At 40.2% G+C, this 18,222-nt stretch overlaps 1 protein-coding gene across 2 annotated transcripts in view; it reads right to left on the bottom strand.

Moving 5' to 3' along the window:
* Window positions 1-6,773: 6,773 nt before the first annotated feature.
* Window positions 6,774-18,222, bottom strand: part of PPM1L (protein phosphatase, Mg2+/Mn2+ dependent 1L) — a 316,127-nt gene continuing 304,678 nt past the window's right edge. For both annotated transcript variants that reach the window (XM_003830619.7, XM_024928306.4), the window contains exons 3-4: window positions 17,683-17,844; window positions 6,774-14,442 (exon numbers count right to left, since the gene is read on the bottom strand). In XM_003830619.7, the coding sequence (XP_003830667.1) occupies window positions 14,096-14,442; window positions 17,683-17,844 (509 nt within the window). In that variant the 3' untranslated portion in view covers window positions 6,774-14,095. The remainder of the gene's footprint in view (window positions 14,443-17,682; window positions 17,845-18,222) is intronic.

Here is an 18,222-nt window from a genome sequence, read left to right as displayed (position 1 = left end):
TTTATCTTTTATACTGTTTGGTTTTTTTTACTGTGCTTTTTCTATTTTAGATACACCAGTACCATTGTGTGACAGTTTCCAGCAGTAAGTATTCAGTACAGTAACATTCTGTACAGGTTTATAGCCTAGAAGCAATAGGCTCTACCATGTAGCCTAGGTGTATAGTAGGCTATGCCATCTACGTTTGTGTAAGTACACTCTAATTAGTTTGCACAATGACAAAATCACCTATTTCTCAGAATGTATCTCCATTGCTAAGTGCCACATTTCTGTATATCGATGTTTGGGAAGCTAACTCAAAACATTTCTAGAGAGAACTTTTAACATAAAAAATAATTCCCTTTCTTTAGAAAAGACCAAAAAACAAAAAAAACCAAACAAGTTTCAGAAGATTGTTTCTTCTGAACTGAAGATTGGTGCCTAAAAGAACCTACAAAGTTAAATGATTAGGAAAACATTAAGAGATTGGGTCATTATATTTTTTGTTTTCAACTATATTAAGCTTTCAGGAAGTAAATATTAGCTGTATTATTAAAATCATGACCTGGTGTTTAACCAAATCAGCTTTAAAAATTTTAACTCATATAACAACGTTTAATACTGGAGCTTATCCTTGGGCTGATTTGGTCCCATCTGCCTTAGCCCTGCCATCCCCATAGTTTCACACACCCTCTGCCTCACTTGCTTTCCTTGTCTGCAAGTGTTGAGTTTGTGACTTTTAGCACATTAGTTAGCTTTGCTAAGGGTCACAAATGCTACAGTAACGCCCAAATCTCAGACTTGATGACAACCAGTGTTTTCACTCACGTTGCATGGCAGTGGTTGGCTGCAACCCTGCTCCATGTCTTTTTCATTCCAGGATCCAGGCTGATGGGCAGCCCGTTTGGAACATGCTATTCTTATAGAAGGAAATTAAAAAGCTGGTGGAAGCAGAGTGGCATATATTAATACATCCACTGGCTGAGATGAATCCCTTGCCAAGCCCAGTGTCACTGAGGTGGGGAAGTATATTTCTCTTGCAGGAAGTAACTGCAAGTGATGTTGCAGCATGCAGGAATGTATTGTTCCACAGAATGGGGAATGAAAAACTGAGTGCAGTCGTACTGTAAGCTGCCACACTCAGTGTCTGAAAGGGAGAGGGAGCCTTCAGACGATGCCAGACAACTCTGCAACAGACCCCAATTTAGGCCCTGTAAACCAGAAATGTAAGAAATAATTTTTGCCTAATGCTGCCAACTTTGGGGATGCTTTCTTATGATAATTAAAACATTTCTCACCAGGGAAATTTCCCATTGTCTGTGGCCCCGGGGCCAAGCCTTCTCTCCTCACATCTGGCCACTCCTGTATACATGCCGGGCCTTACCCCTGCTTGAGGTTATCAACGAGTAATTTCCAAAACTCCTTTCCACTTAGCCCTCTTTCTGTTTCACTTTCTCCTTTCAGACCATGTGGGAAGCAAGGCAGGGGTGAATGCTGCTTAACATTTCTCCCCCACCACGCTCCCCCCAAAAAAACAAACTCATTCAAGGCATTTCCCAGATAAAAGGAAATCAACTTCTCTAAAGATAAATTTTGTCATTCTTTTAAAAGGTTGCAGCAGCTGCTGTGATGGTTCTAAATGCCACTCTTCCCTCTCTTGCAACATATGTACAAACTACAGAAACAGGATGAAAATATAACAAAATTTGAACAGAAAATGCCTCTCAAAAGATTTCTTCCTACCTTAAAAGTACCTTTTATTACATTCTCAACAATGAGGATAAATCATTTTTATAACAGATGTTTTAACAAATACATTAACAAATTTAGGTAAAGGTAAAAAGTGGCATCAAAATGTTATGAGCAAAGGCTGCTGCCGTGCAGGCCAAATGCTGTGTTTGCCGGTAAGCCCCCAGCCTCACGTGCCCACCATCCCACTTTCTTCTGTGCAGGCAGGGGCTGCCTCCCACCTCAGTCACTTTTGTTGTTTAAGACGGTCTCGCTCTGTCGCTCAGGCTGGAATACAGTGGTACGATCATAGCTTACTACAGCCTCGAGCTTTTGGGTCCAAATGATCCACCTCAGCACCCCCCAAGTATCTGGGACTACAGGCGTGTGCCACCACACCTGGCTAATTATTCAAAAACTTTGTAGAGATGGGGCTTACTATGTTGCTCAGGCTGCCACTGCCCTTTACCAGCCTTTCTTGCCCCTCATGCTTTGACATGTGAGCCAATCCCAGCCAGTGGGACCCCAGGCGATGTCTGCTGGTGGGCTTCTGGGGGTATTCCTTTCTAATAACGACAAAGGAGAAAGTCTTTTCTTTGGCCAGATGTTATGTCTGCAATGATAGTATCTGAAGCAACCGTGTGGGTCCCATGAGAACAGCCTAAAGGCCAGGGCAGTGGCTGAGGTGGAGACCCTGGCTCTTGATGACATCATTGAGCCACTGAACCAACCCGGTGACCACAGACTTCTTGCCCCTGCATATGTGAGTTCACCACCATAGTGGGTGCAGTGGTCTGTTACAGCTGAGGGCATCCAAATTTTAGGAACATACGAAACAGTTTTCCTCTTCCTGAGGGTCAGCGCCAATGATGAGCGGGGCTGAAGTGAAGACATAAACCCAATTTCCTATGAGGCAGATAGAAAGCAGCTTGTCCGTGACACAGGAGCTCCATGCTCTGGGATGCATCTTGTTGGAGAATGGATCCCAGCCTGAGTGAGCAGCCCACACTGATGGATTGGGGATAGCGGAAATTAAAAAATGCCTTCTGTTCCTCTCTTCCTTGCTCCTCAGTAGATGATTACCTTCCATTTCAGGCAGCAGAGTCTGAATTCCTATCTGCTGGGAGCACGGAAAGGGGCACAGCATCCTGGTTACAAACCTGAAGAGTCTACACATCTCTCACTAATAAAGCCATCACAATATGGAGCCAGGTCTTCCCATTTGAACGAGGAGAGAGGACAGGGTCACATTTGCTTGCCTTTTACTGCTTACTCACTGAATAGCATCAGGGAAGGTTTACTTTAAGAACCTGGCACAAAGTAGGTTCTGGGCCTGATGTTAACATTCACTCTGCCCTCTTCACAAATGAAAAGGTGGAAAATTTCTGACTTCTGGTAAATTCACATTGCAATGACTGTTTCTCTGGACACAGATCTTGCAGTTCTCCTATCCCTCAAGGCTGCTGTGATTGATTTATTTTAAAAAGTCTTTCACGGTTTCAGAAGAACAGTTGAAAAGCTATAGGTAGAGGTTAATTTGGTGTTCACAAATCAAGTGATAGTCCACTCTATCTCATAGCTCAATGAATAGTAGGATTAGGAGGGAAATTTAACTTCACTTTTGTAGTGAATCCCTTTTTATATGTACCTTTAAAAACTTTTGCACTTCCTTTTTTTTCTCCTTTAGTGAACCTTAGCATATAAACAAGATAATTTTTAAAAAAAGCATTTTATATGTAGAAATGAACTTTTATATTTATCAGACTTAAATTTGAAAGCAGGTAGAGTAGGCAATTGTTTCATCTGCATAAAAAACTCCTTTTCTTTCCCCTTTTTAAAAAAAAAAAATTCTTTTTAAGAGATGGGGTCTCACGGTGTTGACCAGGCTGGTCTCAAACTCCTGAGCTCAAGTGATACTCCTGCCTTGGCCTCCCAAAGCGTAGGTATTACAGGCGAGAGCCACTATGTCTGGCCCCAACTTTTTCTAGAAAATTCTGAGAATTGTCTAATCCACGAACTCCATCTACATGGTTAGTGCAAGTCACCATGTTATTACAATATGGCCTAAGCCGTGAGTACTACCCACTCTTCAGAGCCTAGAATCCTGGAGAGAGTTTCCCTGTATTTCATTCTGTCTCCAAATTTTACAGTATTTCTTCCTGCATTGTGTGAAAACCTTTGCAGATGGATATTCTGTTCTGAACACTTTTCTCAGAGGTGCATCATGCTGTGTTGCTGGAGCCTACATCTGTGTATAATGTAAACCTTGTTACCTTATAGTAATTACTATATAAACTTTGTCCATGCGTTACTATAAAGCTGGGTAAAAGTTGTGTTAGGTTTACAATAAACATTTTTTGTTGCATACATTGTATACATGTTTATAAATTGCCTTGTTTTGAACCAGAGCCAGGCTTATTCCCATTCCAAATGAAAGCACCAAAGTCTCAAAACCTCCTGCCTCTTGCTTCTGTTAGGCTTTGGTCTTATCCTCTACCCATGAATTGTTTCTTTGCTTTCCACATAGAACCCTAGCTCAAGCTACTCCAAATCAAAAGCATAGAGAAATTATAAAATTCAAGAACAGATGTTAGAATGGAAAATGAGTTTAACTTAAAAGAATACCAGCAGTCTCATGTTTAAAGTCTAACAACTTTGTGTTTATTTTTGCTTTAATCTTGTCATGGGTAAATTTTTAGCTGTTCATTTTTATACACCACCACAGGATCAGAGATAGCATGAACACATTAGTCTCTACAAGGCTAATTCTACCCGAGCACCCATCAAAGCGACCCAAATGACACGCCATGCATCTTGAGTGACTGTGCACTGCCATATACTCTGAGCTCTACTACAGGTAATGTTACACCAAATTGACATTTTAACTGTGTTTCAAATGTCTCTTAGAGACAAATACAGATCAGTAGGTATAATAACCTCTGAAGACTTCCAAGAGTAATGAGGTTTCACCAAGGCTTGTTGTATTTCTCATGGATAGTTTTCAGGAAATAACTTACGAGAAAGCCTGATTGATTTGACAGTCATTTTGACCTGTGATTTATTTATTAAGTACAATTTGAAGATTCCTAAAATAAAGTATTGCCAATAAATTATAGATCCTGTATCTCTTTATAAACAAATAATCCCTTGTGGTTTTTAAAGTTGCAAGAAAATGCTGATGGAAAAATTTTCATGATGTTGAAATAGGTATAAATAAAAGCTTATACAAAGCCACTGTCTCAACATCAGCAGGATAAGAGATAAGAACTTCTGAGACAATATTATACTGTTCCCCAAAAAACACTACTTTTTTTCCTTCCCCTTTTTCTCTCCCCACTCTGTGCTTTCCTCCTTTCCATCCTTAATAACTGAGCTCCATCTATGGTTTTAATCTTACTAAATCAGAAATTGGCTTGGTTTCATTTGACTTTCCTTTTATATGTGCTCATGATTAAAAACAAAACAAAAACCCTACTTTTGATCACAATCAGATCTTTACCATCCCTAACCATTTACTGTCTAGTATATGAAGTATATGAATTATTCTAATTCAATAGGATTCTAATGCAATTTGGCAATAACTAGTATTATTTGGATTTAAAAAGCCATTGGCATAAACAGAGATGTTTAGGGGAAATGAGCAGGCAAGCAAATAATTTAGAAAGAAGTGATGGTTTCTGTGGTTAAAAATAAAAGTCTGGGATTTAGTTTTTCTTTGCCATACAGAAAAGAGATGTTGCTATTTTTGTTCAAAATACAAAACTTAAATTCCATGCTTAGACTCTGGAATGTGTAAAGTAACTATGGATACCAAATTTATGATTTAAAAAAAATGACATTTAGTCTTCTGTTCATATTTGAAATCAGGAAATAATTGTGCTCCTGAAATGTTAACTTTCTATATAACAGATTCACTGATTTACACTCAGGAACACTGAAGATACTCTCAGTTCTGGGCTGTCTTTGGGGGCATAAGGCTATTACACTAGTCTCTTGGGAACAAAAATAAAAATAGGCCATGGAGAGATGTTCTTGCTCCTCCCTTTTCTCCTTTTGTGTAATCCTTTTCTTCCCCTAGAAAGATCTTGACAACCTGGCTTTCACCAGCCTACTGCTGCACCCTTGCACAGCTGCTGGCCCACTTGGGTGGAGGCTTCCAGTGGCACCCTCCACTGGGACAGTCCCACCCCCCCCATCCTCGTCCCCAGAGGCTCCATGTCTCACTCCCCACCCCATCCTTCAGAAACTAGGTGAGCTAGTAAAACGGAGTAATTATCTTCTGCAGTTTGCTTGAGTGTTGGCAAGAAATTCCCAATCTCATATCACTTACTCTTATATGTGAGAAATAATTATTCTAATTCTGCCCTGTCCCAACAAATCTAAGCCCATTGGAAGAAATCATGAAGATAACAATTTTCATCCCATTGGGTCAATATTGAGTGTTATAATATCTCTGAGGCCCCCACTAGGGTGTAAGCCCCAAGAAGGCAGTGATGGCGCCTGAGTGCTCACCAATGGATACATTCACTCAGACACAGTCACTGCCTGGCACATAGTAGATGCTCACACAAAAAAGGAAAGAATAAAATATACAAACACACTTACAGCAATAATAGTGACTTTCCCAATGTAATCTGTTCATAAAATTGATCAATCTGTTATAAATGCAATGATGCTTCTATTTTTAAGAAAAAAACTCATACATTTTCCTTATACAAATTATGTATGTGAGCAGAGTTTACATTGGGGTCTTTTGGAATGAACTGTTTAATTACTATTTTCCAGGTTTGTCAGAATCATTTATCTGAACCCACTAAAATTTCTATTTGTCTTTCTCTCTCTCTCTCTTTTTTTTTCCTGGCTGCCCATGAGAATGCTGAGACATTATCAAATAGATTTCAATTCTGTGACCTGAACTGCAGTTGTGTAAGTGCTATAAATCAAAATCATTTGCTTTAGTAATTGAAGAGTAAACTGAAAGACAATATTGTAGATGTTAATGTTTCAATGTGGACACGTAATAAATTAAAAAGAACAAACACTGCTTTCTAGAATAGAAGCAAAAGTTATGGGTTTTCTCCATGGTCATATTTTATTCATTATTCTACTTTCTGCACACTGTATATGCTTGAGATAAAACAATAACCAAGATGATAAATACATAAAGACTGTTAGTTGTAGTCTGGGAGCCTAAATGAGAGGAGTATTCTCGCTTAATGTCCCATGGTTCTAGCTTTTCTCCACACAGCAGGATTTAGACGTTTTCATTACTACACGAAGAAGTCATCATTTGTCCTAAGATAGACAAATGGGAATTTAAAACTTATACAAAAGACATATTTTTCTTGGGTTAGAGATGTCTAATACATCATTTCTACAGGATTAATTTTTTTAATTATATGAGCAGCCTGCCCCATTGCATTATATGGATTAGAAAACTCTCTAAGAAGCAAGAATATCAAATCACTCTGTGGTTGGTTTTTGTGAAATTGTCTGTCGTAAATTGAGTACTCACTAGTATTCATGTTGGCATTTGCAAAATTACCACTATGTTAAAACTTGCTCCCAGTTGTACCTGTGACTATGTTTATCTGACTTCAGTTTTACTGTCCACGATTTGGAACGTGAATGGAATCTAGGACAGTAAAGGTGTTGAGGACAGCAATAAATGAGATCTCATGTATCCATTTTCATCAGAAAAAAATGGAATAGGGACTGCAATTTTACTAACTTCACAAATAGCTAAGAATGTTCATTTTCTCACTTCAATGTTATCTCCTTCACTAAGAGCGTAAGTACAGAAAGCATAATTCATGATGTAATAAACTATAACACCTTTTCTTAATTTAAAATATTTCGTTTTATATTACTCTCCCTTGATTTGGGCTTCTGTATTTTCTTAAAAATGCTTTCCTTTACATTCTAATTTTGACCACACTGGAAACTGATTTTACAATTTTTTATTAAAAAGTGTTCCAAACCATTTTTCTTAAATGTGATTCTGCCCGTGCCATCAGTCCTACAAAAGGAAGCTTTAAAATTAAAATGCTGTCTTCATTAACAAATAAGCAAAGCATTAACCAATACTCTAAGAGACAAGCCCATTTTTTGAATGGTGAAAAGTGGTAACAACTGCCTTTTCTTGATCTATGTGCAGGTGTCAGAAATTACTATTAAACACAACCTATATATAGTAAAAATCTGATAATCCACATTTCTTATAAGCTACTTTTTACATTTTTAATGTCTGGGTATCCTAAAGGGATTTTTCCCTGATACTTGACTATTACATCCGCCTTTGCTTCTGCATGAACACGTTTTACATCGTGAATTATCTAATTAATATAGAAATATTTTGAGATAATGCATGATATCATATTTAATTTATGAACCGCCTCATGACAAAAGGTAATGAGAGCTGATACAATCCCTCTCCTGAAGTGGCAGCGAGTAACCCAGGCACACTTTGCTCTGGGTCACTCAACCCTCTCTCCACCACAATCTGCCACCAGTGCCTTCACAGTAATCTGCTTGTGCTCAATGTCCTCAGATGTTTTTGAGATTAACTTGGATTTGGCAAATGTTAGGTGGGATTTTGTGTTTAAATAATGCAAGGTTATAGGACTTCAAGAATAAATGAAACCACATCTCTAAATACAATCTATACCTTTGCTGCATGCTTGCTTTTTGGTGGAGCTTTGAACAGGGAAACTGTCTGTGATGATTTGTTAAAATGAATAGTTGCTACATGCTCTCCTCAAAGTCCTTAACTTGGATTTATTAAAGCAGTTGTACATATGATGCTGTGGTTATTACTAAACACATAAAAATTATCAATAATCAACCCTAGCCTCAACAGTTTGCTGTTCAACAACAGTGGTAAAAATAACAAATACACAAAGCATTAACATTACTAAGGATCAGCAAACAAATTTACATATTAGAAAAAATGTTTAGAAATGCATCTATTGGAAGCTTCATGGTATCTACTGCCCCCTGCCCTTTGCAATCCGCCACCTAGCCTAAGAGATCTTACTTTTAGTTTTTTAAAATATTTTGGATAATGTGCAGAGGATGAGCTATTCCTAAATATTGGATGTAATTTTAAGTTAATGACTTTTGCCTTAATTCACTCCGTACCATGTTTTTGACTAGATTTCTTTCATCCATGACTTTGGGGTAATCTCTCATAGCTTCCCAAACCTATTTATGCAGCCAAGAGTAACTACTATGGAACTACAGGAAGGCCTCACATTTTAGGCAAGCAATAACATGCCAAACTTAACTATGTACATAAAACATGAAAGCTGGGATGATATGGGACAGGAGTTTTAGAAGGTATGAGCTCTAATTGATTTCAAATTATTTCACTGAATCCAGAGAGGACAATAAAGGAAAGAAAGTAAATAACTGTTAATAGTTTACATTTCAGTTATTATATAACAGATCATTAGTTTTAAAAATCATTAAAATTTCAAAAGTGAATTCAAATCAAATTTCTGTTTTTCCTTTTCTGTGATTTTCTGTATATGTTTTAAATATCGCATAGTAATGAAATATAAACATATTCATTTTGATTCAACCCGAAAAGCAAAGGTAACTGCAAAAAAGCAATGGAAAGATCTTGGAATGAATTTGAGACATATTTAGCTATGGCAGGGCTCTTGCTCATTATTCATATAAAAGAAAGGGATGGCCGGGTGCAGTGGCTCACACCTGTAATCCCAGCACTTTGGGAGGCCAAGGCGGGTGGATCACAAGGTCAGGAGATCAAGACCATCCTGGCTAACACGGTGAAACCCCGTCTCTAATAAAAATATACAAAAAATTAGCCAGGTGTGGTGGAGGCTGCCTGTAGTCCCAGCTGCTCAGGAGGCTGAGGCAGGAGAATGGTGTGAACCTGGGAGGCGGAGCTTGCAGTGACCCGACATTGCGCCATGGCATTCCAGCCTGGGTGACAGAGCGAGATTCCGTTAAAAAAAAAGGGATGATGTTTAGAGCTTTAAGTAGGATTGTTCTGCTATCAATATGAGGCTGCTGTTGGTCATATTAAGTCATACTACTTCTTAACACTGCTTTTATTAACACGTCAGCTTCATATATGAAAGGCTCATGCTTCTAAGTTGCAAATTGTACTGCTACTACTAAGAGTCATCGTGAATGAAAACACAGCAATATTTCAATATACCAGAATTTCCCAAAGGGTGTTCTTTAGAACACAAGTTCCTTGCAGTGTTACTAGGTGCCACTCAAAAAAGTTTCTGTGGTCAAATTAATCTGGAAAACACTGGGCTAACTGACAGTAGATATTTGTTGTGTTTTTCTCTCCTCGCAGGACATTTAAATTAGAGCCTTTGATGTGCTCATGTTCACTAACTTTCTAAGATGGTATGTGTTTTCCAAACTTATTTCATCCTAGAATCCTATATTTAGAAGAGCATCTTTGGAACTTGTGTTCTTTGGAACACACTTTGGGAAACACTGGATTCTATTATTTCTACAGCTAACTAGCTCAAAAGTCTAGATATCAATGACTTAATCCAGAGGCAATTAAACAGGCATAGTATCTAACAGTCATGTCATTTCTCCAGAGCTGGATGACAAATGCTGGTGTGACATGCTAAGGCGATTCTGGGGAACTATTAGGGGATGAACAGTCTAGTCGTGGGTCAAAAGGAGGAAAAAAGAATTTCTGAAATCATTGGAAAAGTTTTATACAAAGTATATATTCCTATAGTTTCAAATATACAATGATATGCTGCCTTTTCTAAACACAGACCTTTCACTGACACAGTTGCAAGAGAGATCTGGCAACAACTTAGCAAAAAAAATCAGGATAATCAAGATACACCTTGATACACAAGTTCCTTGCAATGTTACTAGGTGCTACTCAAAAAAGTTTCTGTGGTCAAATTAAACACAAAGGAAATTAAACGCAAAGGAAACAGGGGACTCAATTTCCTAGAATCCAACGGTGGAATCAATTTCCTAGAATCACTTCAGATTCAATTGAAATGATGATGCCATCACTCTCATGCAATCCTGTTTGCCATTTACCCAAAATGATGTAATAATTACACTTGTATGAAATAAGGCCTGTTTTAAATTATCCAGCTTACATCCTTCACTATAACACTCTCTGTATAATATTCTTATGACATATACAAGATTCAAGAAGCCAATACCTCAGTCCACAGCAAGGAATAAAATGCAGCCACTGGTTACCAGTAATATGTACATATGTACACAGATATGTCACATTAGAACAGCAATTCAGAGTTAATTGCCTTGGGGCAAGTTGGTCATATAAAATAAATACAGGTCTTGGGAACAGCTTTGGAGCTTTCTATATGTGTTGTTTATTCCTATGATGAAAGAATTGTAGATACAATTAATTAAAAAAAAATTTCCCTAGCTGTCCCTCCCCCAACCTATGTTGAGTACAAATTGCCAGTGGAGCAGCAGCAGAGCACTGCATTAATGGAGACCTGGGCCTGGCATCCTGCTGGGGTCTCAGAAGCACATGGCCATTCCTGTCTTCATTTCTAAAAGACTGTAAAACCATCCCAAAATTTGGCACCATGGGGACTATTGGCAATTCGAACTCGAGCTAGCTAGGGAGTCTAGGAAGCCTTGGGTGACAATTCCAAAGCTTTGGCAGTGCTGCTTAGGGAAGCTTCACATGCAAACATCTCAAATCAATTTCCCTAATGGCTAGATTCAGCATTCCCAGGTCCCTGGGGAGCAGCCAGTGTACCATAGGGCACCCCCAGGAGTGATGTCTACACATCCCCAACAGCTGGAAAAGGGCTAGGGAGAGAGAGCTCCAGAAGAAAGGGAACAAAATACTCTGATTTTAGATATAACTATCCTAACAACTATTAATGAAACTGCTACAGTTTTGCCTAGAACTTCTATCTTTTGAAAATCTACAAGCCATAGTAGGGGGGAAAGAGGCAGTAATGGGAGTAGGATATATACACTCTATTTGGTTAACATCAGAAATGAATTAATTGTACAAAGCAAAATTTAGAAGACGCCTTGTGAACCTCAATTAGAGAGAAAGTTATGTAACTCGTGCACTCAGCACCATCTGTTAAGAAATTCTGCAGGGCACGTAACCACTGATTTACTAATTTAGTAGCTTTTCTTTTTCATCTTTTATCAAAACACTGTTGCTTTCATTTTAGACAATAAAAATAACTGGAATTTAAAAATGTCTTTTCCTTGCTATTATACATTTTTGTGCTACGTTAAAAATAAAGAAAGTTGGCTATGGGCTGTAAAGTGCTGACACCATTGGTGCTGATTTCAGTTCGATGGTGGGTAGGGGCAACTCTTAGGAGTCAGAATGTCCTGAATTTCCAAGCAAACTCAGCCGCCTGGCCTGGCCATCTCAGCACTGCTCACAGCCAGCATTTGTTTTCCACATTCCCTTCCCTGTCCCCACCCCAAATATTAATACACACATCCACATATTCAGTGTCTCCCCATAGGCAAATGCTTAAATCTAAAATGGTGGCAGATATTTTTTACTAGAAGATTCTATGGCTAAAAAACAATAACCAAGGTTCTGTAATGCTGGAAAATACAGTATACAAAAGTAAGCAAATCTCATGGGAAATCATTAGCAATTCTCAGTGCAGTCAAAGAAAGTTAAGTGCTTGGAGAAATCAAGACAGATTACAGCCCTCCACATCCACAAGGCAATTTCTTCACTCTCTCAAATTCTCTCCTGGACACTGCTTTGGGAAAACTCTACAGCAGGAGGAGGGGAGAGGGCAGGGTTCCACGGCGAGGAGGTGGCCGGTGAATGTGGCATATGGGAAGCTATAACCACAAATGCTCACAGGGAAAGAACAAAACCAGGTGGATACAGAGGGCTGGGAGGCAACGGAAGTTTTGTTTGGCTGTTTGAGTCACCTTAGGCAAAGAGAGTGACCCAGCATTTTCTCTAAATAATATAAAATACCAAGGTTGGAAAAATGATAAATTAGCGATACAGGAAATGGAGAGCAGCAAGCCAGGCCCCTAAATAATTCTGGCCCACTTATCAATATGGGTTCACGCTTGAATTCCTGACTTACTGTGTTGCAACTGCCAGGTCCCTTTGCTGCCTCCCCTGCAGGCGTGCAGGCCACAGGGGGCGGTTTGTATTTGCCTGGGGAAAGCTCCCTGATGTGGATGGAGATTTGCAACCAAATGTTGAAGACCGCTGCCTTTCCATTGTCAAGGAGAAGCTCATCCCAGTAGTTTGCCACCAAATCCCAAGCTGCAGTAGCTGGGAACTCTGCACCTGGCTTCAAGGAACACATACAGTTATAGGCTGCTGCTTCTCAGAACACTGCCTGACACTTGAAAACCACTTGGAAAGGGGCAAGGAAAAACACAAAAACTGGCAGCTGGAGCTCAATTCAGGGTGGTAACCTCACCAGCTCACTCCTTTCTCAATGCAAACAGCTTACTTGCCAGGGAACACTGTGACTCATTCAGTATCATTTCCTTCATCTACTGTTGAAAATGGAAGGAATCATGGTATTGTGGCTTGCTTTTTTCATTTCCCCTAATGTGGTCTCTTGGTCACATAAGATGAAAAATCAGGGTATCTGTTGGTGAATTTAACAGCTGCCTATTACATATGGTAAGGACTAAGCAAAAGGTTAACGGTCATGCATGATTAGGATAAATGCACAAAGGCTGGTCAGGTGGTATACAAAGTCTATTTAACTATTAAAGGAAGCAAGGGAAAAGGGTTATTTCTGCTGTGCAGGCAGTTGCCACTGGTCTCCCATTCTCTCTGCTTCTCGCAGTCCCCAAGAGCAGCCAAAATAATAAACCATTCCAAATCTGCTTCCAAGCTGCTACTGAGCAGAAAACATGGGCTCAGAAGGACAAAGCATTCTTAGGACAGCTCTGTCTCTTGGCAGAGGGTGTTGCCACATCAGCCCCTGACCACTCACAGGTGACGCAGTGGCCTGTCTCCTGCAGCACTGGGTGGTCTGTCCTGTCCACTGTTCCAAAGAGAGGACACAACAGCTGATGCCTGGAGGACCCTGAACAGGATCTTGAAAAGAATCTTCAGGGAGACTAAATGACACGTATGCTATTCACTTCATATACGTGACCCTACAGCTATTTACTTATATATTTTGGACACTGGATGAAAGAGTTGGGAAAACATGAAGAAACCATTTTCCAGTTTCTTAACTACATTGGCCAAGGGCACCCTCTGTTCGTCACTGATTATAGACCTAAGACCACCAGGGAGGGGGAATTCCATGTCTGGGATGGATGATCCTAATTACAACTCCCACACTTTTCACTAAATTAAAAGAGACCAGTGTGTTGAAAGTCCTTTAGTCTAAGGCAGCTGAGACCCCTGAAGGGTTCACTGCTCTTCTGTTTTGCTGCTATTTCTGAACTTCACCACCATGACTGTTATATTGTCAGGGCAGCCTCTGTAAAATGACTGTAAAACTATGCTCTTGGCCCCAAAGTGAGGTTCATCCAAGCGCTCCTTGATGAATCGAACTGCTTCTTCATTGCTGAAAGCATCCCAGAGACCATCTGATGCCAAGATCATGAACTCGGGCTGAAGCTTGTCCAGGTCAAAGGTCAGGATGTCTGGGTCTGGGATGACCACGTTGAGATTTTTCAGCGGATAATCCCCCAGGGACCGAGACATGGCCAGGATTCCCTGGACCCTCCAGGAGCCATTGAAACTGATGAAACCACCTAGAAAGACAGGATGAGCCCATTAGTTTGACCAGCTGATATCTCTCTCACCTGGGATAGTCTAGGTATGTGCACAACAGGGTGACCTACTTCATGTGAACTGGGCCGTGGGCACGCCCCTTAACCCCATCACTCCTGGGACCCACTGCATGGCCTGGGGTTTCATACTTTACCAGTTGATCCTCATACCCTCATCCTGGCATCTTGAAGGATTTCAATAATATATCAATAAGAGTACTAAAGGTAGCGGATACATATGGGGGAGGGCATTGGTTTTTAACTTAACACCGTGGTGGCTCAGTGATTGACAGTAGAGAGCATGAGGGTAGGGATTTGAGGAGAGTGGCAAAGGAATGCTGAAAGGCAGGTGAACAGGCACCGTATATATCATTTGGCCTGAGGCCACTCTTAAGTGTGCCTCTATAGGTCTCAAAACAGTTCTGTCCCTCCAAATAGGATCAAGATTAAGAAAAAGCACATACTAGTATAGTCATTAAAGGCTCAGGTCAGACTACTTGAATGTGATTCCTGTCTCTGTCTCTTCTAACCATGTCTCACTTTGGATGAGAAACTCTTTCTCTGATCCTCAGTCTCCCTGGCTACAAAATAGAGACAGTATCTATTTTATTGGGTTGTTGAGAAATGAAGGTCTTATTCCACGTAAGTCATTTGGCACAGTCCCTGAACATAATATGCACTTAACAACTGTATCTATTATTTTTTTCTTCATTCACATATTTGTCAGATATTTACTAAATACCTACTCCATGGAAGGCAATGTGCAGGATATGAAGTTATACAAGATCCACACCTTTCTTTAAAAAAGTAGACAGCCTGGCAGGAGAATTAAGCCACAAAAAGTATTAAATACAATAAGCACAAAGTGGTATTCTTCAGGGCGAGACCAGTGTCTGCTAAATGCTGTAGGCAGATGGAGAAGGGAGGGATGATTTCCAGTTCTGATCATGAGGGTAGAATGAACATTAAAGGTGGGCTTTGAGCGATGGGTGAAACATCTATGGGCAGGATATGTAGGAGGACATTCCAGGAAGCATGGTCTAGTAGGCAAGAGCATAAAACCCAGTCCTGGGTTTCAGCTGTGGTCTCACCATTCACTAGCTGTGTGTGCTTGGGCACATAAGCCTCTGTGAAGTTCCGGTTTGTTGGCTACAAAATGAGAATAATATTATCAGCCTCTTAAGACAGGCAAAGAGAAAGTGTATGTGTAAAGTGCTAGGCTTTGCTGCCAGCACAGGATGAGCACACAATAAATGACAGCTAATGTTGTTGTTGGAAACAGCATAAGGAGTGGCGACAGAAAGACATGTATTTGGCCCAGACTGGCTGGACCTTACTGTCATGCTAAGCAGGAGGGGGAAAGATGTCCTGAAAAGAGGCTGAGGCCAGAGAAAACACACATGAAGATGGTAAAACCAATCACTGTTTCTTAAGCCTTGTGTAAAATATGCAATTGATCAAATTATGTAAAAGAACAGAGAGGTTAGATTAACCTCCTTGGAGACAGTGTCCAAATTTGCTTCTACAAAGAATCAATGTAGGGTGCAGGCGTGGGTAGTGGGTATGACAGGGAAGAAGAGGAAGGATAAAATGGCCATGATATTTCAAAAGAGAGCACTGAATGGTAAGATGACATTTTCAGGTGTATTGTGTACACGTTCTTGCCTGTGCTGATGCAAGATCGGGCTAACTGTATCTTAATTTCACAGCAGACTCCTACAGGCAGATGGTGTTTTACAAGTAGGAAGCCAGAGAACTTTGCTCCTACTGCCTGGAGGACATCAAAGCTTGATAGATGCTCCTAAAATATCATTCGTTTCATCCCATCAACAGAAAACCTGACCAATGCTTTCATTAAAAACTATTTTGCAACTCAAGCAGTCACTGAAGCAGGAGATTGTAATAAAATTCAACACATTTTGACTTAACAGTATGGTTCCCTACCGTGAAAACTAAAATGTTGATTAGATTCATTCAATTCATTCACTGGGCAGAAGCTGACCTGTAGAGATCGAGAGTCAATGTGCAGATTAACCCAGACAGCAAGGGCCCATCCTGGTCAGATACTAGGGTACATGAGCACCCCGCTTGCTCCCCTCTGACAGCTGGCCTGCTGCCTGGCACATCATGAAGAGCATACATCCTGCAGCTCTCAGTCTGAAAAGTTACAGAATTCTTCCCTTACATAGGTATAAAGGTATTCTCTGAAATCGAATTATGAAAATGTAATAATCAACTGATAATTATCCTCCGAGTCTTTGTCCAAACATCACTCTAGCAAGGCCCACACAGGCCACACTACTTAAAACTGCAACTCCCTGACACTCCCCTTACCTGCTTCATGTCTTTCCATAGCAGTTATCAACTTCTAATATGCTATATGAATGACTTACTATTTTTTTTTTTGTTAATGTCTATTTACTCCATTCCTCACCCCCATGCCAATTTCAGAATGTAAGTTTCATGAAAGCTTGAGAATGGGGTTTTGTTTTATCCCCAGCTCCTAAAATATTGAATAAACCAATGAATGAATGAATAAGGGACCCCTCTACCCCCAACCTTGCTCTGAAATATTTACTTATACCAGGCACTAAGCCAAATGCTCAAGGCTTAGAGATGAACAAAACCAAGTTCCTGTCTTCAAAGAGGTGACAGGAAGGCAAGGCAAATAGGAGAGCCAGGTATGTCCATGTATTGTAAAAGGTGACCCAAGACGTCCACATAGGATGCTGGGGAAAGGCAGAGGGGCATCCACCCCAGAATGGGAAGGCCCTTGCCACAGTGTGACATGGAAAGCTTCCAAAAGAACACCTTAAACTGAGTTTTATGGGACAAGTAATTGTGACCCAGAACAGCACTTGCAAAGGCACAGAGGTATCAGAAACAAGGTCTTTTTAGGAATGATTAGTAGTTAGGTGTGGCTCCGAGGGAAGCAGCATATAGCAACAGGCTAGAGAAAAGTGAGAACCCGGGGCCCAAAGATCTTATTAGCCTTTCAACTGGAAATGGGCTTTTTAGTTCTTTTGGAGTCTTTGGCTATGAAGGAAGACAGATTTAGTGGCCATTTATTTGATAGGCAATGTTACAAAGTCAATCTCGGTTACCTCAGTAGCAGCCTCTCTAATACTGTGTAACTGGACATTTTATCCAGGAGCTCTCCAAGCAAGCCGCCTTGTTCACCAGCAAGACAGCAGACATTTCTTGGAGAGTTCACAAGCTCACCTGCTCTCTTTATCCTCTTTCTTTCCTTCAACTGGTAAGGCTTGTGATCATGAGACAAAGGAATAGCGTTCCCATCTTTGTCACACAGGACCCCGCGCGAGTCACCCACGTTGGCCACAGTGAGGTCTTTATCTGATAGCAGAGCAATCAAACACGTTGTGCCTGAAAAATAGAAGACAGAGAGAATGCGGGAGGTCAGCAGTGCATTCAGGTTCCATTGCTTCTTGTGGTAACTGGATTCTTCAGTCATTAAAATTGCTTCTGCTGGGTGAGAATTTGACTCCAGCCACTCTGAGAATGATGGCTGTTCACTTCGACTTCAATGATCAAATCTGACAGTCAATTTTCTTAACCATGTTAGAGTGTCACTAAAATAGGCTAGGATAACATTATAATTTACCTAAATCACTTTGTCTCTGCTACTCTTAAACACATATCACATTTAAAAGGATTAGGAGAGAAACAAAATCAGTTTGAAGTTTCAGTCAACTGATACACACTCTAGGCTTCTGCTTGGTGCTGAGTTTCTGTGAAGTCCCA

Source organism: Pan paniscus, chromosome 2 (assembly GCF_029289425.2).
Source record: "Pan paniscus chromosome 2, NHGRI_mPanPan1-v2.0_pri, whole genome shotgun sequence".
Classification (NCBI taxonomy): Eukaryota; Metazoa; Chordata; class Mammalia; order Primates; family Hominidae; genus Pan; species Pan paniscus.
Note: the sequence above shows the minus strand (reverse complement) of the source record. Positions and strands in the feature narration are given on the sequence as shown.